Source organism: Aedes aegypti, chromosome 2 (genome assembly GCF_002204515.2).
Source record: "Aedes aegypti strain LVP_AGWG chromosome 2, AaegL5.0 Primary Assembly, whole genome shotgun sequence".
Taxonomy (NCBI): domain Eukaryota; kingdom Metazoa; phylum Arthropoda; class Insecta; order Diptera; family Culicidae; genus Aedes; species Aedes aegypti.
The window spans coordinates 298,945,195-298,969,843 of record NC_035108.1 but is presented as its reverse complement, the minus strand read 5'-3'; the positions used below and the strand labels follow the sequence as shown (position 1 = coordinate 298,969,843).

At 38.6% G+C, this 24,649-nt stretch overlaps 1 protein-coding gene across 3 annotated transcripts in view; it reads right to left on the bottom strand.

Moving 5' to 3' along the window:
* Positions 1 to 24,649, bottom strand: part of LOC5571668 — a 411,897-nt gene that overhangs the window by 13,380 nt on the left and 373,868 nt on the right. For 2 of the 3 annotated variants that reach the window (XM_021845489.1, XM_021845488.1), the window contains exon 6: positions 16,490 to 16,930. In XM_021845489.1, the coding sequence (XP_021701181.1) occupies positions 16,490 to 16,930 (441 nt within the window). Of the gene's footprint in view, positions 1 to 16,489; positions 16,931 to 17,010; positions 17,166 to 24,649 lie in introns of those variants that run through there. The other variant, XM_021845487.1, reaches the window with a different exon arrangement.

Here is a 24,649-nt window from a genome sequence, read left to right as displayed (position 1 = left end):
CTTACGCCCTTATTCTAGCACTATTTACTAATTTAATGTAAAACATAAATCACCCGAATGGATCGATATCGTTGTACATAGTCTGTGAGATTTACTGCTCTTGGACGCTCTCTCGCCACGTACCAAACGAGGGAGTGAATATCCACATTCATAGGGCTCTCCGATTGCAATATGTCACGAACTGTTATGGTTCATGAACTGTTGCTTACTTACTTTTGCTGGCTCTACGTCCTTCAAGACATGACCTGCGCCACAATGTTACGCCAACTAACTCGGTCCATGGCTGCTAACCTCCAATTCCTCGATCGCCCCACACTTCCAAGATCCTGCTCCACTTGGTCAAACCACCTAGCTCGTTGCGCTCCCCTTCGTCTTGTACCGGCCGGATTTGAGTTGAACACCATTTTTGCGGGATTGTTGTCCGGCATTCTCACAACGTGTCCCGCCCATCGTACCCTTCCAGCTTTGGCGGCTTTCGTGATACTGGGTTCACCGTAGAGTTGCGCAAGCTCGTGGTTCATTCTTCTCCTCCATACGCCGTTCTCACATACTCCGCCGAAGATCGTCCTAAGCACACGTCGTTCAAAAACTCCTAGCGCTTGCAGGTCCTCTTCGAGCATTGTCCATGTCTCATGCCCGTAGAGAACTACCGGTTTTATTAGCGTCTTGTACATGGTACACTTAGTACGGAAGTGAAGTTTACCAGATCGCAAGGTCTTGTGGAGTCCATAGTAAGCACGACTTCCGGCGATGATACGTCTTCGAATTTCTCTGCTGCAGTTGTTATCCGACGTTATCAATGATCCGAGGTGGACGAATTCGTCCACCACCTCGAACTCATCCCCGTCGATCGTCACGCGTCTGCCTATGCGAGCTCTATCACGCTCGGTTCCTCCAGCCAGCAGATATTTCGTCTTCGACGTATTTACCTTCAATCCAACCCGATCTGCTTCACGTTTCAGCCTGGTATACTGTTCAGCAACCACCTGGAACGTTCTTCCGACAATGTCCACGTCGTCATCGAAACAAATGAACTGGCTGGATTTATTGAAGATCGTGCCCCGCATGTTGAAGTCCGCCCGCTTCATAACACCTTCTAGCGCAATATTGAACAGGAGGCAGGAAAGTCCATCGCCTTGTCGAAGTCCTTTGCGTGTTTCAAACGGGTCCGATAATGCACCCGATATCTTCACACAGCACTGAACACTATCCATCGTTGCTTTGATCAGTCTAGTCAGTTTCCCGGGAAAACCGTTCTCGTCCATAATCTTCCATAGCTCTTCGCGGTCGATGGTATGATAGGCCGCTTTGAAATCGATGAATAGGTGGTGCGTGGGGACTTGATATTCGCGACACTTTTGGAGGATCTGCCGCAACATAAAGATTTGGTCTGTCGTCGATCGCCCGTCCACAAATCCGGCTTGATAACTTCCAACAAATCTGCTTGCCAGTGGCGATAGACGGCGGAAGATGATCTGGGAAAGCACTTTATAGGCTGCATTAAGAATGGTGATCGCTCGATAGTTCTCACATTCTAACTTGTCACCCTTTTGTATATTGGGTATATTATTCCCTCCTTCCACTCCTCCGGTAGCTGTTCTGTATCCCAGATCCTGGCTATCAATCGGTGCAGACAAATGGCCAACCTGTCCGGGCCCATTTTAATAAGTTCCGCTCCAATACCATCCTTTCCAGCTGCTTTTTTGTTCTTGAGCTGTTTGATAGCATCCTTAACTTCACCTATTGTGGGAGTTGGCACGTCTCCCTCATCCGCCGTACTGATGAAGCCATTCCTCCTGCTGTCTTGATCTTCCTCCTCTGCGCCGTTTAGGTGTTCATCGCAGTGCTGCTTCCACCTTTCAATCACCTCACGTTCGTCCGTCAAGATACCTCCATCCTTATCCCGGCACATTTCGGCTCGCGAAGCCCGGAATAGATGGGTTTGCTGTCTTCGCTTCTGTTTGTATCGTTCCACGTTTTGACGGGTGCCTTGCTTCGCCCGCGCTGCATTCTTTTCGTCCAAAACCGTCTGACACTTCTCGTCGAACCAACCGTTCCGTCGATTTGCTTCCACGAACCCAATGGCACCTTTCGCTGCTTTGTTTATGGCTGCTTTGAGACTACTCCAGCAGTCCTCAAGAGGGGCTTCGGTGAGCTCTCCCTCTTCCGGCAACGCTGCCTCAAGGCTTTGCGCGTATTCAGTTGCGACTTCGGGTTGCATGAGTCGCTCCAGATTGTACCGGGGCGGGCGTCGGTACCGAATGTTGTTCACAACGGAGAGTCGTTGGCGCACTTTAACCGTCACAAGGTAGTGGTCGGAATCGATGTTTGCGCCGCGATAGGTTCTGACGTCGATAATGTCCGAGAAGTGCCTTCCATCAATCAAAACGTGGTCGATTTGTGATTCAGTCTGTTGGGGTGATCTCCAGGTGTACCGATACGGGAGGCTGTGCTGGAAGTAGGTACTACGTATGGCCATGTTTTTGGAGGCGGCGAAATCAATCAGTATAAGGCCGTTTTCGTTCGTAAGCTGGTGAGCGCTGAACTTCCCTATAATCGGTCTAAATTCCTCCTCCTGGCCAACTTGAGCGTTGAGATCTCCGATAACGATTTTGACATCATGGCTTGGGCAGCCGTCGTATTCACGTTCCAGCTGCGCGTAGAAAGAGTCCTTATCGTCATCGTCACTTGCTTGGTGAGGGCTGTGCACGTTGATTATGCTGATATTGAAGAAACGGCCTTTGATCCTCAACTTGCACATTCTGTAGTCGATTGGCCACCATTTCGCCCATCACGATAAAAGCTGTGCCCAGCTCATGTCTATTGCCGCAGCTCTGGTAGATGGTATAACCATCCCTATACGTATGTACCGTCGACCCTTTCCAGCAAACCTCCTGCAGCGCTACGATGTCGAACTTGCGGACCCTCAATAATTCGGAAAGAATGCGAGTACTTCCCAAGAAATTGAGAGACTTACAGTTCCATGATCCGAGTTTCCAATCGTTAGTCCGTTTTCGATGCCTGGGTCTATGCCGATTGTTCCGGTCCGAATTTACATTGTATGCTTCCTGTACTGATGATTTTTACGGCTGGCTTGTAAGGCCTGCACCAACCCCCTGTCTCGCCGGAGGATCACCGTGCACAGCACTGTTTAGAGTCCCACGCTGGCACTAGGACGATGATCAGCCGCTCCTAACATGGGGAACAGACGCTGTTTTGAGCCGCCCCTAACATGGAGAACAGACGCTCTGATAAGCTACACCCTCAGAAGAGAGGAGCCCCCCTTCCCTGTCAGCATACGACCAAGGTTCCACCAGGGTTGGTTACCCGATCTTCCCTACGGTTACTCGTATCCCAGGCGGCACCACGGGGAGGTAGGGATAGGAGTTACTAGACAAGAGGCTAAGGACCACAAATGGGGTCTATTTTATACCTGCAGGTACGCGAAGTACCAATGGCACGCATTGTCTAGTCATTTACCACCCTTCATGAACTGTTACTTATGATTCATCCACGTTATCTAGCAGTGTTTGGATTTCGATCCGAATAAGCCGATCGAACCATATACCAACTGTTACACTTTCTGAATATGGTTCGATCGGCTTATTCGGATCGAATTCCAAACACTGCTTGATAACGTGGATGAATCATAAATAATGATTTATGTAATGTGATTTTATACGAGTTATGCTACCCTGAGGCCTTAAGTCAGGCCTGCCCAACCTTTTTTAAACGGCTGGTCAAATCTTGGGAACAATACTTGTTGGCATATTTTTTATTATTTTTGATGAACATATTGCAAACTAAGTAAATCTCAAATTGTTCATGTAAATGTGTTTGAAGCATTAAATTGCCAATGAAAAACTATTTCTGGAGTAAAAACATTCGATAATGTACAAATTTACAGAATTCGAGCCATTTCTAGATTGTGTCCGGTATTGGGAGCCTTTTTTTAAGATTGGTCCATTTGGTACTAAAACACATCATCAAAATGTAATGTCGAAATTTATATTTATATTTTCAAATTTATTTTTGTACGTTACAAAAATGATAATATTTATCATAAATGGATAACAGAATGACATAAAACTAATAGTTTTTGAGTTATGAGTTTAGTGTCTTAAGTGTCCGGTACTGGGGGATCTCCCCCTACTGAAAGCTATTCAATGAATTCAATTGCGGTTCTTTTTTCATGTGAAACCAGTGTTCTAACATGCACCATAGAAAAAGGGCTTAAGGGACCAATCACTACTGGAGCATTTCTCTTCATTCACTTAGGGCGGGAGATTTTTATGAGTCCTTTCAATTAAAACTTAGCCACAAGATGCACTTTCGAACAAAGAACCATGATGACATTTTTTGGCCTCAGTTTCAATTTTATTTCAATTTTATTTTTCCTTTCTTTTAATAATAGGCTGTTCTTTTACATTGTTTCGCATTATTAAGCAAATACGCCTTATTCGGCCAAACGTCCTCATGCCTTAGCTACAGTGAGTCCATTGATCCTAAGAATCAATTATATATTGCACTACATAATCAAACCTTCTTGAGACTTTAGAAAAACAACATGCTTCTTTATTGATTTTAAGCATCAGATTCATTCATCTCTTAAATATTCTTTCGAAACCTATTTTCTTTATTTTATACATTTTTATTACGATTCTTTGCATAATAAAACTTGAATATCGAACTTATTTTGTAAATATTTTTAAAAGTAGACCTAAAAAAACTAAATAAAAACTGTCATCGATTTCCAATCCAAATATCTCGTCTTTCGTTTTTATATCAAAACATTCATAAATAAATCATTCGTTTGAAGTGATTATAAAACTTGCTGAATATAGTCTATTCCACCGATTATTAAAAAATACATAAATATCCGCGACAATAAAAAAGTACGTATAACGAAATCACCTGGAGGCTCGTGCAACATTTCACTTATAAGATGTCGCGAAAAGGCCTTCTACGTACATGCGATGATTTTATGCAAATAAACTTATGATAACAAATGTTGATTTGACAGCTGCTACGGATTGATTCGACTTACTTTGTGTGTATGGGACGAAACAAAATGTACAAATAAACTCAGAAAAAAGCGCTTTATGCGAGGAAACTCATCAATCTGACGATTTTAACCTCCGTTTCTTTCGGGTTCGATATAATTTGAATGAATAAACGAGTTATTACTTGAACTTTGATATGACTTCTGGTTGTCTGGGTAGAAAATGTCGTCGGTAAAAGCTTTCAAGAAAACAGTACATTCGGGAAAGTGGTTTTCTGGAGAAAATCTTTCGGGAAAAGTCATTCGGAGAAATGGTTTTCGGGGAAATGTCGGACAATCAACATTTTTTTCCAAAGTGGTAAATGAACTGGTCATATGATATGCATCCTTCGACGGTGCATGATCGGCGATTCTTTTGAGTTTCACCTTTCTCAACATTTTTGTCAGCATGGGATCAATCGCGAATTACCCATTGCATGCTCCTTTTCGTGTTGCATTTCTTTCGGGGAAACGGGTTATTCGAGGAAATGGGTCATTTGTGGAACTGGTGTTCGAGGAAACGACATTCGGGGAAAAGCAGCATAATCCTTTGATTGTAATTGTTTTCGCTGGACTGAGAGCCGTCATGCATTTGTTCGATCAAAAGTAATTGTGCTCATATGATTGGGCTGTATCCAGATTAGAGAAACTGTACAGGTACTGTAGCCTTGGGTGCAGGAGCCTCATTGCTTACAAGCGCACGGGCGCGCTGTACACTGTGAGACCTTTTCTGTTTTTCTTCTTTCTGGCGTTACGTCCCAACTGGAACACAGCCTGCTTCTCAGATTAGTGTTCTTATGAGCACTTCCACAGTTATTAACTGAGAGCTTTCTTTGCCGATTGACCATTTTTGCATGTGTATATCGTGTGGCAGGTACGAAGATACTCTATGCCCTGGGAATCGAGAAAATTTCCTTTACGAAAAGATCATCGACCAGTGGGATTCGAACCCACGACCCTCAGCATGGTCATGCTGAATAGCAGCGCGTTTACCGCTACGGCTATCTGGGCCCCTTTTCTGGTGCGCCTCATTTTTCTTGAGATGTGCCTCACTGTGGTCTCATGTGCTCTGTCACATGTGCTGTTTAAAAGTTAGCGAAATAATTGAATTGATTAGGAAAGTTTTCAACGAGGATCGAAATTCTAACTCTTGGATAGCGAGTCTTCGACCATATCATAAAGACCATCTAGACACCTGCATAATGAAGCGAAAATAGTTGTAGAGGCTCTTCGTTATTAAGCAGTTGTATCACAACTTAGATACCGATAGCGAGTCGTGTCGCCGAGCAGCGCATGAGACGAGTCTCCCCGAGAGCACATCACCTAGCGCGCGCTTTTAGAATTTTCGTGGGCCTCCATTCAGCGCAGCACACTAGGATTCCGATGAGCTGCGAGACGGTTTGATGGAAGGCTCGTCAGTACATTTATGTGCTCCTGAGAAATGTGTACAGTTGTGTTCAGAATAATAGTAGTGAAAGCCGATTTTCATACAAAATTCTCATCTTTGGCATGCTGTAATTTTGTTTCCTTATAAGCAATCGGTATGAAATTTTGGCAGAAAATTACAAATACTTTCAATTTCATTATCACAAAATTTGATATTTTTTAAACCACCGGTTAAAAATTTAAACGCCAGGTAAAATCGCTCAAAATAATAGCAGTTTTCAAAATTAAAATATCTGCTGTATTTAGAGTTTTTGAATTTTTCACTTTTAGATGTCCATATCAAAATTTGCTATTACTTAGATTGTTTCACCTGCTCGGGTTGGAATCGGTTTGCATCAGCCTCGTTCACTGCAATACTTGGAATATTGCAGGTTCTCACTGATCAAAGCTTAATACGCTGGAGAGTAGCACATCACCCTGACAAAAAGTTGTAAAATAGCGTTATTCTTGCGGAATTGCTGACATGAAATGAGGATGATTCCAGAGATTTGGAAGTCATTCATAGAGTACGTCCGGGAACCTGTCTTCAATAATGCGGAACACTTATCTGAGAATCAAATGACCAAAAAATGTCATTATTGATGCGATGTGATTCCGTTTTTCTCCGAATTCGTCCATACACCACTCAACATAATGCATTCTTACCGTATGATTCACCTTTCTGTCACACTGAAAATCTTATTATGCACCTGTCTGCGTTCCGAAGAATACAGTCCGTGATGACACTTCCTGGCCACGGCGCCGGTGTTTCGTGTACGAACAGTATTCTTCGTGCACCGAACTTTTCATGCATACGAAATTGAGAATCGAAATCCAATCGAGATTCAACCCGATTGGAAGAAAATCCCCATCTGGGCACGTGTTTCTTCTCTCAAGCTGAACCCATAAGTCGCAATCACGCTGCAGCTGCAATCTGATGCCGTTGACGTTCGCCCCGACAACGGCCAATATGATTACATTCCTCAGAACGTTGAGAAAAAAAAATGCGAGGAAGTGTTCTCTCAATAGAGCGGATTGTTTCCAGGCATAGCGGGAAAGTCGCAATATCTTCCTCTAAAGGTGACTTATGAATGGTGATGACGATACTTGAGGCCTGCTAATTACCGCTTGTCTAGAATGACGGGAATTAAATGCACCTTCGTCATTTGTTGCCGATGCCCTGGAGGGTTTTGTTTTTGATCATGAATAAAAACGCGACCGTCGGAGATGCCCGCCCGGGTGATGACGGCATCAAGATAACGTGCATCTATCCGATGTCGTAAAAAGCTATTACTGGTGATTTTTATTGGGCATGTTTTGAGTTTCTAATACATAAGTTGTTACTAGACTATTGTACTGATAAAAATTCAAAGCACAAATAAATCATTGAAGTTACATCGTTGCCTAAGGAAATTTATTAAACAAATATTAGTGCGCATCTTACCTTCGTGCTGTGCATATACGAATTCTCTCTGCTTTTGGAAGTTTTTTTACTAAACTACCTAAAGCAATAAAACAGTACTTTTCAGTGCTACAATTAAAAACGGTACTTTTCAGTACTATTTTTTCTACTATCGATCCCTTCACGATCCTTGTTTGGACCCGTGCCTTCGATTTTTCGTTGGACCCGTTGGCGAAAGCTAGCGGTGGTAATCCTTCTTAGATACCTTCTTGGGAAAAACCTCTTAGGATGTTTCGTCTTCTTTCGTTTATTCACTCTTTCTCTGAATCTCTGAATTCACTTCCTTCCAAAAAAGTGGGATTTAAAACTGTCACTACACGTGGCAAGAATGGAAGAAAGAACGTTTCTCCGGAATGCGAATGGATAATGTTGATCATTGCATCGAAATGAGATCAGTTTGATGCTCTCGACGAATTTTCCGAACACCAAATTGAAGTAGCCTCTAGCCCAGGCTCTTTGATTCAAGTGAGGAAGTAGAGAGTGCCGCCTATCGTGGTCAGTTGTTCCGAATTTGCGGGATTTAGGCAGCAGATCTTGAACTCCATTAGAGAATCAAGCTCGAGCTCTCCTTTGAAGTAGCCTCTAGCCCAGGCTCTTTGATTCAAGTGAGGAAGTAGAGAGTGCCGCCTATCGTGGTCAGTTGTTCCGAATTTGCGGGATTTAGGCAGCAGATCTTGAACTCCATTAGAGAATCAAGCTCGAGATCTCCTTCCAAATGGCAAAGAAAGAAGACTGTCGCGTTTTTCCGGAAACTTTTAAAAATCGCGAACTTCTTCTCAAACATCTTGAAGAGAAGAAGCATAATTTTTTACTTATAATGACAAAACTGAACGTTTGTTAAAGGTCGTCTTGAAAGGTCTCTGAAGTGACTATATGTCACCTGAAGAGATCAAAAATGTTATAAATGATTCACTTGGATTTTCCCCAGTCCAAGTAATCATTATGAAAAAGAGAACCCAATCTGGTATTGTTCGGAAAGGGCTTTCTCAAGAATATTATTTATTTCACTTAAACAAAAAAGATCTAAATAATATTAAAGCTTTAGAAAAAGCAAGGCTTATGTTCGACGTCCGTATAACATGGGAACATTTCCAGAAACCTGGAGGAAATCACCAGAACCCCACTCAGTGCCGTCGGTGCCAAAAGTGGAGTCATGGATCAAAAAATTGCCACATGGATGCTAAATGCATAATTTGCGGAGGTTCTTCTTATGCTAAGGACGTCTGTCCAGTGAAGGAAGATATCGATAAGTTCATATGCGCGAATTGCGGGGACAATGTGAAATTTTTGGGCTTGCCCTTCGCGTAGGCGAGTCGTCGACGCTCGTGCCAGGCAGATGAACGAAAATGTCCGTTACGATAACGGTCGTTTCCAGTATTCCCCTGGTAGAGTATTGAACAATGGTCATTTTTCAGTTAACGATCGCTTGATTAAGAATCATACCCAGCAGGTGGAATTTGAACTTCTCCCCTTTTCATACTACGAGTTCTCGTTCTAATTGTTTCAAATCAAACGGAAAAAACCCTGCCGACACAGGAAACTTCTACTCCGCCTCTTCGTCTACCGAAAATTCTAACGGAAAATAATCAGATAATGTACCCACTTCAAGTAATATGTCTGCCTCTGATTTTAATTTTCTAACTGAACGATTGAATCTTATGATTGATGCAATGTTCAAAGCCACCACTATGACTGAAGCAGTCTAAGTCGGTGTAAAATTTACTAATCAAATTGTTGTTGGATTACGTTTTTCTAATGGATAAAAATAATAATTTAAATATTTTAAATTGCAATGCTCGTTCTCTGAACGGTAAAGAGGACGAGCTGTTTAATTTTCTTACAGCTAATAATGTGCATATAGCAGTTATTACTGAAACGTATTTGAAACCTGGATCTAAACTCAAAAGAGATCCTAACTTTTTTGTGTATCGTAATGATCGACTTGATGAGGCATGAGGGGGAATTGTCATTTATAGGCGTTATTATTTATAACCGTTTATTTATAACCGATTCTCAATCCTATCAGCTCCATTTTCAATTATTTACGAGCCGGCTGGAATGTATATGAAACATATATATATATATATATATATATATATATATATATATATATATATATATATATATATATATATATATATATATATATATATATATATATATATATATATATATATATATATATTAGAGTGGTTCAAAAAATCGTTTTTGCTCCACACCGCTCATTCGATTCAAGATCAAATTCTGAATGTCCTCCCAAAATTTGAGCTCATTTGGATGAAAATTGAGACTGCACAAGCCCTTCTAAGTTTATATGGGAATTACTATGGGAAAAGCAAGCAAATCATTCAATTGGTCATAGTGTTTGCCTATGTACTCTTAGGGGTTAGAGCTACGTTGATACTGTTAGATAAATTCACCAGCCACAACTTTGTCGAAGACCGTTTCCAAATCGGACGCCTCAGTAATTAGTTATTGATTTTTGTATGAGTTGTAAAACTTTGGCTATGATATTTGGGCTGTTCTGCCGGCACCACTGAATATATGCAGTAAAACATAGTAGCCATGATTTATGTGTGCTATCTTTCGCGCCAGGTGCAGCAATGTTGCCTGTTCAGAAGATTAGTGAGCACTGTATAAGAATTTGCGATTGACTATAAATCAATAACTAATTACTGAGTCGTCCGATTTGAAAACGGTCTTCGGCAAAGTTGTAGCTGATAAATGTATCTTACTTAATCAATGTAGCCCTAATCTCCAAGAGCACATGGGCAAACACTATGACCGATTGAATAATTTGCTTGCTTTTCCCATAGTAATTCCCATATAAACTTTGAAGGGCTTGTGCAGTCTCAATTTTCATCCGAATGCGCTCAAATTTTGGAAGGACACTCAGAATTTGATCTTGAATCGAATGAGCGGTGTGGAGCAAAAATATATATATATATATATATATATATATACATATATATATATATATATATATATATATATATATATATATATATATATATATATATATATATATATATATATTTATATATATATATCTTATATATATATATATATATATATATATATATATATATATTTATATATATATATCTTTATATATATATATATATATATATATATATATATATATATATATATATATATATATATATATATATATATATATATATATATATACTCTTGATGTTAACATTTCTTTTCAAAACAAACTTGATATTGACAATGCTCTTGAAACTTTAACAAATTCCATTGTTGAACCAGGAGCACTGCAATTCCAAAATGTGAATTTGAATTTGAATCCGTGATTATAGACGATGATCTTAAACTCTTGTTCCACTTTAAGGTGAAGATAAATTGAAGCCATAGTTCACATTTTCAAGAGCACGGATCAGGAAAACCAAACATCCATTTAAGCTGAAAACTTAATCGATTGGTCACCAACGGCTAGTAAACAATCGATTAAGTTATCAGCTTAAACGGATGTTTGGTTCTCCAGATCCATGCTCTTGAAAAATTTGAAATTTGTCTTCGATTTATCTTCACCTTTAAAGCGTGAGGAGAAGGCAATTTCAACGCACTCGCGATCCTGCTATAAAATTATATGGCAGAATTTTCGGAAAGAAATCAAGAAACGTTTTGCACAATTAAGAAACAAAAATTTTGGAAATAAGATTTCTCAATTGGACCCTGGCTCTAAGCCCTTTTGGAAATCATCTAAAATTTTGGAAAACCTTTAGAAGCCAATACCGGCATTGAAAGAGGAAAACAAATTATTACTAACTAGGGAAAGTGTACCAGTTATAGCCATAGTGGTTCCCTATTTGGCCATATGCAAAATTTGGATAACTTTTGCATTTTCAATCTTTTTGAATATTTTAACATCAAGATTTATCCTTTATTTTACTGCTAAAACACAAAAGATTTTTCAAAATGTGAAGGCATTGAAGATATCACGTATGGCGAAATAGGGAACCACTATGGCCATAACTGGTACACCTACCCTAATTGCGAAAAAGCTCAAAAACTTGCTATGCAGTTTGAAAGCGCGCACAATTTTAATTAAGGACTTACTAGTCCAATTGAAAATCAAGTTACTCAGGACTTCGAAAATATTCTCAACCAAGAGAACGTTTTCGAAAATGCCTGGGATACTGATTTGGAAGAAGTGAGAACTATTATTAAAAAATTCACAAATATGAAAGCTCCTGGCGATGATGGAACTTTCTATATCCTCACCAAGAACTTCCAGAAAGTAGGTTATCATTCTTAGTTGATATATTTAACAAATATTTTCAATTAGCATATTTTCCTGACAAATGGAAAAATGCTAAGGTTGTTCCAATTTAAAACCAGACAAAAATCCTGAAGAAGCTTCTAGCTGTCGTCCAATCAGTTTGCTTTCCTCCATCAGTAGACTTTTTGAAAAGGTCAATTTGAACAGAATCAACGAAAATTCAATTTTTGTCAATGAACAGTTCGGATTCCGCCATGGACATTCAGCCACTCATCAACTTTTACGAGTAACAAATTTGATCCGTTCAAACAAATCTGAAGGCTATTCTACTGGCCTTGCTCTTCTAGACATAGAAAAAGCATTCGACAGTGTTTGGCATGAAGGTTTGATCGTAAAATTAAAAAAAAAAACTTTAATTTTCCAACATACGTTGTTAGAATAATTCAAAATTATCTGTCCAGATAACAGACTCCAGATCTGAAAGACTTCCTGTAAGAGCTGGTGTTCCTCAAGGCAGCATTTTGGGACCAATATTATACAATACTAGTGGTCCCGGCAAACTTCGTCTTGCCATCAAGTAGGCTGTTGAAAACCGCTATGAATCGTCCCATACAAAATGACAGTTCCGTTCAGTCACGTTTTTCCTACTTTCCCGGTGAACATCCTGGAACTTTTATACACACAAACACGTCGGAACCCTTGACGAACAAAATGGAAAAAGAAAATCCAAATCCATTGCCCCGTTCGTGAGCCATTTCGTGACATACAAACACCATTCCATTTTTATTTATATAGATTTTCACATCTGACTTACCCGAGTTACCTCAGGGATGTAAAAAATCTTTGTTTGCGGATGACACAGGCCTCTCCACCAAAGGACGAAGCCTGAATGTCATCTGTAGTCGATTGCTAAAAAAGTCTGGATATTTTTTCTTCATACTTGCAAAAATGGAAGATTCTCCTAATCCTTCCAAAATTCAACTCATAATATTCCCACATAAACCAAAAGCTCTTCATTTGAAACCTTCAAGTAGACATGTTGTCACGATGAGAGGGGTTCCAATAAATTGGTCAGATGAAGTTAAGTATCTAGGGCTCATGCTGGATAAGAATTTAACTTTCAAAAACCACATTGAGGGCATTCAAGCCAAATGTAATAAATATGTAAAATGTCTCTATCCCCTTATTAATACAAAATCAAAACTTTGTCTTAAGAACAGAGCCGTAGCGTGGCCTTATGGCGCCCTTGGCGAATCGCGATTTGAGCGCCCTTTGTTCAAATTTCTTTATTTTTCTCAGGTTTACACAAAGTTCTTGAAGATTTTTCAAAATTACAGTGCATTTGCTGAAAATATTGTTCATCGAAATTCTCAAAAAATAACATGACAAAGCTCAAGTAATACTTAACAATTAGTTTAACTTTTAAGATTTGTGCAAGAAATCATACAATATTGTTTTCAAATCTCTTTTAAAGGTAGATTGTCTGAATTACCCAGAGGTTCTTGAATATTATTGAAGCATTGTTAAATAAAATTAATTAGGGTAGAAGCACCGGTTTTGGCCATACGCCAGTTGTAGCCATAGTGGATTATACACCGTTTTACATAGCCAATCAGCATGAAACCTTTTGTGTTCAGTAGATCACATTCATATGATAGAGCTACATTCATTTACTTGTCCAAATTGATTCAAAACATAAGAAAAACAATTCATTTTCTTTATAATTTTAACTCCCATACACTTTATTTGGCCAAGGCACTCCTAATTTGGCCACTCTCATGAAAAATCAATGCAATTGGCCAATTTAGGAACCGAGGTTAAATCTCTGGCTGAAACTGGTTTCGTTGGCCTATATTGACCAACGGGATTTTCAAAGCGAAAAAATGGTTTTAGCTCAGTTTAGATATTTTACACACATAATATGGATTGAAAGCTTGCATTTGACATATTTGTAGTATAAATACGGCTTCCCATTTAATTTTTATTGACATTTTCTCTTAGGCTGGCCAAAACCGGTGCTTTTACGCTATATGGCCAGAGACGAAAGAAACTACTGGATTCATACTGCCCAGAACTTGGCACGTCTTTTATGTGCCTTCATTAAAGTTTCAATGAAATGCACACCCCTGAAAAGAATATTGTAGACATTGTTGATTTATTTATTTCTTCATAAGTGTTTAATACATTTCGTTAATGCTATTTATGAGTCATATTTTGTTGACTTCAAAATCGAGGGTCAATTGTAAAATATATAAAAAGTGCTTGATCAAATTCTTTAAGATTTAATTATTTTTCGAATATTTATAATAATAAGTTATAAGCATAATAAGTGTAATAGGTATAATCGCAATGAATTTGTATGTAGAAGTTTAATGTTTACGGAATGAATCTGAGTAAAAAGTTTAACTCTTTATTCTCAGGAATTACTCTAAGAGACCAAAAGAAGTTTTTTAAGGAAATCTTACCAAAATCTTTTATAGAAGTTTGATTTAATATAGCAAAAGAGAATGAAATACCAAACGTTGTCAATCAATGAAATGGATGTTACGAGAAATTCTGTTCGAATTTAAACATTTATCAGTCAGATCAGAGTAGTGTTCTGCTGAGACGAGACTCGCGAAGACGGTCTTCTTTTTCTGTGATTGCTGAGTTTTTTTCTTATTCCACATTGTGTTTATACCAATTATGCGCTAGCCGTTCAAATCCTCACATGAACCTCTCAGCAAAAAAGATTGAGTTTGCATCACATCGAATCATAAATAGCCGTTTGAGTAAAATTTCAAGCCAGCAAACGTAGCATACATTAGAAATAATTAATCTTCTGCTTAGATTTATCAGCAACTTTGGAAAAAACTGCTCCGCTGACTGAGATTTTCAATAACAATTTACTTTGAACACAATACTTTTCACTTTTTCAGCCATAAAAACGGTGGGCTGCATTTGACGATTCGTGAGAGGGGAAACTGGGCTGCATATGACGTTGATATTTTTCCTCTTCGCGAGTCTCTCTCAGGTGTTCTGGAGAAGCAAAATCAAATCTGGTGTTACAATAATACCCTATTCAATTGTTTTTGACGGGTCTGGGTCATTTGGCGTAAGGCCATTTAGATTAAGGCTATTTGGCATAAGGTCATCTGGCATTGCGCCATTTGGTATAAAGGACATTGGGCAGTCTTTCATGCCAAATGGCTCTATGTCAATTGCCCGCTCTCATTTTTCACGTATGTACTTATTTCAATGTTAAATAAATATCTGATAATCATTCTCGGGATTCTGTGATAATTACGCTCAGGATTGAATCTTTTTTTTTAAAGATTCTATGCAAATCTGGCTCGAGGTTCTGTGAGAACAATACCTTATAATCCCGCTTAAAATTCTGTCTAGAAACCCACCTAGTATTTTATGATATTGGTTTTAGGAGTTATCTATTAGATTTATTTTTTTTTTGTGGAAATTATGTGCCGAGTTGTGTAAGAAATCTTTCAACTATTCTATGAAATCCTACTATTTTAACTTCCAGTTGGTTGAACCTACATTTTCATTTTGTGGATGTTTTATAGATATATTTCCAGTAAGCACCTTGCATAAGTTGATTTATCATTGCTATAGAGAACTGTTTTCGATATGATTGAATTGATTTTTATTGATAAGTCCGTATCTCAGGAATTTTCTATTGACGAATCATTCAACACCTAGGCGGGAGCCAACCTGGCCAACCGCACGCTACGGCACTGCTTAAGAACAAGCTTTTTATATTCAAACAAATTTTCAGGCCAGCCATGTTGTTTGCTGTACCAATATGGACTAGCTGTTGTAATACCAGGACGAAAGCTCTGCAGAGAATTCAAAATAAAATTTTGAAAATGATTCTGAGGCTTCCTCCCTGCTATGAGTTATATAGAATATCCAATGTTGAAACATTGGAACAAATGTCAAATAAAATCATTAATAATTTCAGGCAAAAATCGTTACAATCTTCTATGCCACGATTAATGCGTTATATGTTTAGGTAAGTTAAGTAAATTTCTATCATTGAAAGTTATATAAGTTGTGTTCTCTTTAAGTTATTCGGGATTTTCACGGGAAATTGCTTACAACTTTCAGCACAAAACACACGTTTGGTTAAAAAAATATGTGTCTACTTCATACTCATCATCCCGGCATTGAGTTTGTTATAATTGATGACTGTACCTCACATTTTATCATTCTCCTCAAATTTGTATTACATCTTTGCTGTTCCTCATCAAAACAGAATGAATCACCCACGCAGTAAATAAATTTCGCCGAAAACAAAAACCCCTCCCCCACTCACCTCGGTGCCCAATCCGCTGAAGAAGCTCTCCACTTGAGCTCGCTCAAAGTCGGTAATCATGCCCCCGTCCAGACTGATCAGATCGTGCTTGCTGTACTCCAGTTCGTTGTCATCTTCGTTGATGTAGTTCCCATTGAAGGGCTGCTTCTGCTGCAGCTGTTGATTGCTGTGCCGATGGTTGTTGTGATGCCCATGGTGGTGATGGTGGTGGTGATGATGCCGATGGCCCCCACTACTGCTACCACTGGAGCTACTCTCGCCGCTGCTGTTCTGACTGGGAATCGACTGGGACTCGCTGGCCGCATCCAGGGACCACTCGTGGATGGCTTCGCAAATTTCCGACGCCGACCCGTCCGAACTGTCCGATTTGCTCGATGTGGACGGAGCACTGGCACTGTGGTCGCTGACCGACTCCAATCGGTGCCGCTGAAGGTGTGTCATCTGCAAAGAAATGGGGACAATGGGTTGGTGTGTTAGTGGCGTTGGGGTTCCGAGAATAGAATCCTGGCGGGAGGACTAACATGTTTGGGTGGTAATAGTTTTCTCATTATCAATGACAGGGCAGTGGACTCAGCGGAAACACTAATGGACGGAACTCTTTCCGCTTGCAAGTTGAAAGGGTAACTACTAGCGCGGGTCGTCCCCTTTTTCAGCGAACATACGCAAAACGATGACGACTTATGGGTGAACAAGATAAGAGTGATAGTACCGTAATGATATCTTACTTTGGAAAGAGTTTGGATTTACGTATGCGTAGAACAAATTTTATGCTATTCCAATTTCAGAAAACTAGATATGAATTTTAAAATAAATTTTTTGAAAATAGGTATAATAAATAACAGGCCATTAGTTTATTTATCATTTTGTCAAGTTTTAAGAATTTCTACATTTCATTGCTCATAAAAAGCCTATGGCAGCCGTACTAAAAAAAAATGGTCACCGAAGTACTAAAGTTTATGCATTAATGACTGTTTTCTATCTTCCTCTTTTGCATTCTACTGAGAATTTCTACGCGAACTGTAATTTCTATTGGGTTGAAGCATCGATAAGCTTGGCGATAAGGTGAATTGACAAATTGCATACAAATTGCCTGTAGAGTGAACGAGAGACTTTTATAATAATAATAATTGTAGTTATTCTACAACTATCGGTGTTTCTGAGTGTAAATTTTTAAATGTCCGTCTGAGTCATAGTCATAGGCCTTTTCAATTGACAGGTTCGTGTATGCATTTGTTTACATTGGGGGAAGACCGGTGCATACACGGAACTGTCGTTCCCAAAAAAGAACTGTCAAAGAGCTTCCACATCAGCTGATTTTAAACGTCTCGTGTGAAGGCCAATTGTAGATGATCGCGATTACAAGTAGAGATAATAATCTCTGACGTTGCTGACGAAATTATTTTTGTTGGCGGAGATAGACGAAGCTAAAACTGTCTACGCAAAAAAGTATATGCTATTTCTCACATTGGTTGGTTGGTTTGACTTTATTAACGAGATTTTTAGCCCTGGGCTAGTTCATCTCGGGACCAACGGCTTTACTTCCCTTCCGAAGGAAGTCGTCACTATAACTTTTTACGTCATAAGTGACTATGTCGGGGATGGGATTCGATCCCAGGTCCTCGGCGTGAGAGGCGAGTGTTCTAACCACTACACCAGGTCCGTCCCCATTTCTCACATTTTTCGAGCGAGAACAAAGGGAATACTAGAAATAATCGTCCTATATTGTCTTTTATTGGTTGCACCTATTCATCCCGGGGCAAGAAAAAATCACGGAATTTGCGAGTTTGAGATTGCCCGTATTCCAAGGTTTTACTTCTGACGTCCCGAAAATCCCGATCTACAAAATAAAGCCCCGAAGAACAGCTTACGCGAAAAAAATGAAGATATTTATTTAAATTTTAAATCAACAATTCAATGTTTGAAAAAAGAGAGGTAAATTTGTTCTAAATTTATTAAAATCCTCAGTGCAAACATATATTCCAATAGTGCAACTCAAAAGAATAACTAATACTTGAAAGAAGGGTTATTTCTGGATAAATTATAAAACACTATTGACAATTGCTTTTCTTAAATGCTTTAGTTTATTTTAGAACGTATGAATAAAGTGTTGTTTTTGTTTCAATTCATCAAAATAAGCCTGATGTCGTCAGTGGGGTTCACAAGAAACGTAAAAACGAATGTAAACTTGGGAAATCCTTGCTTTCAGATTCATTATGCCAAACGACTATTATGTCAAACGACCATTATGCCAAACGGCTTTATGCCAAATGATCTATCTCCGTTTTTAGTTATTATGTTAGCGTGTTCGCAAGAAATTCTGATAAGGCATCTTCAAATTCTTCTTTAAGGAGTTTGCAGAATTCTTCAGGTAATTGAAATTCGTTCAGTTTTTTATGTATCTGTTTTCAATCACTCCTTTTCGGATTTCTAAGAATTACGATCCTATAAAGATTCCTGTAAGATTTTTTCTGGCATTTTTCTGGGAATTCATCACAGAATATTTCAAGAATTTAATCTAGAAATACTTCCTGGAGATATTTTAAAGATTTCTTAACCCGTTGTCGCCCAACGTCCGATTTTAAGGACAGATGCGGACAGAATATAATTATATCATGTTTGGAGAACTTGGTCATAGACTTGATATCTTCTACTCAGTTGACATTATATTTCGGAATTCACTTACTATGTGGCGCTGCAGCTTGATCAAATATACATTATACCTGCACATCCAACCCATTGAAAAACTCGGAAGTTCAACTTTGATAATGCATATCCCTGTTGTTTTCGACGTTATTTCGAAAACTGTTTCAGCAATGGAACCGAGCACCATTCAGGATCATCGTCCATTTTAATTTTCTCGAAATAAATGAGTCTACCCAAAGTTATTTAGCAATAGACACTTCCAAGCATTTTGGAAAATACATTCAACAGTAAAACGAAATGCAAAGCGATGACATATAGTATTTTCGACAAAAAAGTTATTAGGTAGCATTCATTTATTACGTAACGCTAAAATTGGAAATTTTTGTACCCCTCCCTCCCCTCTATAACGCTTTCTGTATGAATAATTGAAATTTAATAAGCCGTAACGCTTAAGCCTACTCCCCCCTTCCACTAGAGCGTTACGTAATTTGTGGATGCAGTCTTAGACAGCGTCCATTTATTACGTAACGCTAAAATTTGAAATTTTTACCCCCTCCCCCCCCTCCGTAACGTTTTTTGTATGAAAAATTTCAAATTTTTGTATGAGCCGTAACGCTTGAGCCTACTCCTCCCTTCCCCCTAGAGCGTTACGTAATTTGTGGATGCCGACTTATAGGAATGCAGTGAAATCATGCCAGCAGAAAAAGAGTTTTTTGGTTACACTCAAAATTTATTTAACCAAAAATAATAATAAATACTGGTTGTTTAAAAACTGTTTGCTTATAAAACAAAATTCAAAGCTATGATATGTGGTTTTATTGACATCTATTTGACTGAAGTAGTTCACTGAAATAAACATTTATGATATTTAAGCATCAACCTGCTAAGGAATTCTTTGGGAAATATTCAAAGGAATCTGTGGAAAGATTTTTGTATAATTAGTGTAACTCTTTTGGAATAATAATAGTACAGAATTTAAACTGCAACTCTTAGAAAAAATATAGGAAGAAATCCGGGTAAAACCACTTGTGAAATCTTTGGAATAGTTCACAGAGGAAACTTTGCACCAAATATTGGCATCATTCATGAACTTATGTCATGTGTTTTTAAACGTTTACAGAAAACATATTACCAAAAGAAAAATTAACAAAATCCTGGAAAAATCTCTAATGGAATCTATAGACAGTTTCTAATGGAATTTGTGGCGGATTCCCGAAAGGATTACTTCGAAAAACTATTTATGTGATGCCTGCAGTAATTCTGATACTGTATGAAGTTCACTGGGCACTGGGGTCAATCACTGGGCACGGTAAAATAGTTGGTCATTGATCCGACAAATTTTGTTTTGTTACGCAGTATCCTGTTCAATAATGCGAAACAAAATAGAACTTTAAAAGTACCTGTTTTCTTCCATCATTTTTCTTAGTTTTTACATGAAGTTCTTCTACTTTTTATGCACACAAACACGTCGCCACACTTCAGATACCTAGCTGTGAAAGAAGCAGATAAATATATTGACTCGTTTTAATGACATTTCGTGACATACAAACACCATTCAATCATTCATTCATACAGAATTGTGAATACACTTTTAAAATTGAGAGTGCTCTGTGTATTGAGCGTGTTGGTTTAAAAATTGGTTAGTGAATTCTTTTGTTTTAGTCGATTTTTCGTGCGGTGCGTGCATTTTGATGGGCAGTGCTAAGTTATGGCTCAAGTTATTGTATATTATTAGAGAAGAGACGGATTGCAGAGTTTCAAAAAAGGAATATGGTGAGTTTGTTCTGATCAGCAGCGCTTGATCACAATGCGTAAATATTCACTATTTGTCGGCCAGAACGTCTACCGGGGGCCCAGATAGCCGTAGCGGTAAACGCGCAGCTATTCAGCAAGACCAAGCTGAGGGTCGTGGGTTCGAATCCCACCGGTCGAGGATCTTTTCGGGTTGGAAATTTTCTCGACTTCCCAGGGCATAGAGTATCTTCGTACCTGCCACACGATATACGCATGCAAAAATGGTCATTGGCATAGTAAGCTCTCAGTTAATAACTGTGGAAGTGCTCATAAGAACACTAAGCTGAGAAGCAGGCTCTGTCCCAGTGGGGACGTAACGCCAGAAAGAAGAAGAACGTCTACCGAACGTATCTTATGCCATTACCCTTTTCATCAACATTCCACAACATCCCGTTACAAGAGGAGGACGTGGCCAGGACAGCTCTTGATTATTGGACGATGCGCAAATCTTGTCTAAGAGTTAAAGGTTAGTACCAAATTATTGACTTTGGTAACGGTCGGGAAGGAGGCAACCCTCATACAATGGTCTTGGATTGTACCACCTACGAGTTTGTGTGAAATGCTTAAGGTGAAACAGGTTGGAATCCACCTAAAATATTGCACTAAAACTTCAAAGGCACACATCTTGCGAAGAAAGCATCCAACAACAGTGCACTTTTTATTTCGGCTATGTGCACTAACAGAAAGCTTAAAATAAGAAGATCTGAAAGATTTGCCAGTTTAGTGCCTTTGGAAACGTGAGTAGAGACACAAGTCGGCCATTGTGGCCAACTCTGAATTCCGCATTGTTTCACCTTAATGCTAATGCTAATGAATTCTAACCACTCGGCCAAGGTATCTAGAAGGGAGGTAGTTTAATGTGTCAGAATGTTGAATTCGCCATTTTGAAATACCAGGGGACAGCTGGCGAGTTTGTTTTGGTTTGAAGGTGCTAACTGAAGACAAATTTCATAACGCTGAATGGGTGTCCCCATACAAAATTAGTAAAATATTCTTACAAAAAGCGTTAGGAGGGAGTGGGTGGGTGTCCAAAATGGTTATTTTTGGAGTTATAAAATTTGTGAATAAACCCCCACACTCCATCTCGTTTCGTTCGGCTTTCAATTTTACTAGTCATAGAATAAATTTAGCATCCTAGTACCTTCTCCTCACATTAATCAATAAAACACTTGCATTTCCTCTAAAACACACGAAGAAGATAAACGTTACTCAGAAATGCCAGAGAAAATTTTCACTTGCCGGTAGGATTTGTTTTCTCTGGTAAACAATCCCATAGAAACGATACATGAAAACATACTCGCCAGTTAGCCAGCTCGCCAGCTGTCACTTTCACCTCCCCTGTAGCTGACCTCACTTCGCACCCACTGACTGCTTAGATCACTGAACCTCCTTTCACTGAATCTTGCACTCGGCTAAGGAAGGCCCCCATCTCTTATATCAATCAAGCCAATATCTCTTTTCGCTATCTGTATCAAAACTTGCTATTGCTAAGCTTTTTTCACTGTTCGGGATACCCCCTAGATAATCATAATATATGTATAATGAAATCACCTTTTGCATTATGTGGTGCTTATATTAATGTGTAAAGTTTGAATGTAAGTTGTCGTCAAAAGGTTTTATTCGTACAAAAGTGGAGACGTGCATATTTTATATGACGAAAAGTGACCTACAATCCGAGTGTATCGATTTTATTGCGAACTAGTCTGTAATCTTATGCGACTTTATTTATAATAAGAAATATGATTTGGCAGCTGCTACGGATTTATCCGACTTAGTTGTATGTGTATACGGGACATAACCAAATTGACTTATTTAATGCGAGAAAAGTTGGCAGTAAAGCAATTTATTACATCATGTTGTGCTAGTGTGATTTTATTTGTACAAGTAAACGACTTTTTACGTAAATGTTTATGCGACTTTTGGTTGTTTGGGCCGCCCGCTTTGATTGTGGTTTAGTTAATTCAATAGAATAAAAAAGTAATGTATAGACTACGCAATTATAATTTGATATCACTAATAACTTCGATTGATGTTGCAGTTTGTGGCTTTGCTATGGTACAGCTTTGCCGTATATGCCTTTAGTTTTTTTTTTCGTTTTGTAACTTTACATGAACAGGTGAAGAGGTTTTGTGCTACTTTGAGAAAGATTATGACTGAAAATCACTCAAACAAGTTTTCCTTCTTTCAAATTTTTTGTTTAAAATAAATGAATAAATTAACATGATATTACTACTTGTTTATTGTGAAACGTATCTTTCAATGCTTTTACGATTGCATTGTAAAGTAGAAATTATTCGATAAATTGAAAATTCCTGGGATCCGGAACAAGTTTTCTATTTTATCCCGCAATAACCAAAAATAGGGCATTCTAAATTTTTCTTCAAGAGATGGCGTTAAAATAGATGAAATTCTTCTACTTTTCATAGTTGTAATGTTGATGTTAATAGTTATGACAGATGTGCATTTATGATGGCGTTATGATAGTGATTTATGATAGCTCACTGGAGCTCTTGCAAACCACAATTTAATATTTTAGTAATGGAATTAGATTTATAGGCAATTAGTTTTGTGATGGTTTTATGGTATTCCAGGAAACTTTTAGTAATGTATATGTTCATGACCGCCATAACACAAATATAAATTGAAGCTGCTCTAAAATATTATTTGGGATTACATATACCATGTTCGAGACATTGACGGTTATTGACACACTGACCGATGAGTTACTATCCTATAGAGTGAATGTTTTCATTCTACCAAGCCGGCTGAGTAATGGCAGTATGCGAAACTGACTTCCTCGTTATGGGAGCCGTAGGTGCTCCAATTGGATTCGAATAGATAACGAAAGAAAGGTAAACAAATGTTCGCAGAGTTTGTTAGATATGCGAGCGGATATGAGTACACATATCACCATCGATTCCCCTAAGTCTGGTTGTCCATAACATGGCACTGGTGAATTACCATATTTTGAAGTAGGCACGCAATCTTTTTCTTTCCTATCTGAAGCCCTTGGTAGAATAAACACAAATTGTTTAAACCTGTTTAACATTATATAGTCTTGGGAGCCCAGTTAGCTGTAGCGGTAATCACGCAATTTTTCAGCAAAACCAAGCTGAGCGTCGTGGATTTGAATTACACCGGTCAAGGATCTTTTCATAATGAAAATAACCTTGACATCCCAGGGCGTACAATATCTTCAAACCTCGCACACGATATATACATGCAAAAATGGTCAACTGGCAAAGGAAGCCCTCAATAAAAACTATGGAAATGCTTATGAGAATACAAAGCAGGCTTTGTCCTAGCTTAGACACTAGAAAGAAGAAGAAAAAAGTATTAAATATACAAAAATTACGAGCAGTTTTTGTCGTCCTTATGTTTACAAACAATACTATTGAGAAACTTCAAAATTCTGCTCAAATTTCATATTTAATCAATGTTAACCAAACTTCTCATTAACTGAATTTATTTCAAACAAGTCAAACTTACGACCCACAGCTTGGTCTTGTCGAAACGCTGTCCGTCAACAAGTATCCCAAAATAATCTGAATACGTTTCTATTGGCAAAAGCAATCACTCATGTCATAACATTGGATGCAACTTGGTGCTCTTGTAACACTAAGCTGAGAATCAAACTCCATTCCAAATGTCACGTAACGCCATAATTGATAAGAACATTCTCACAATTCATATCACCGGCTAACGATGCCAGTTAGGCATGTA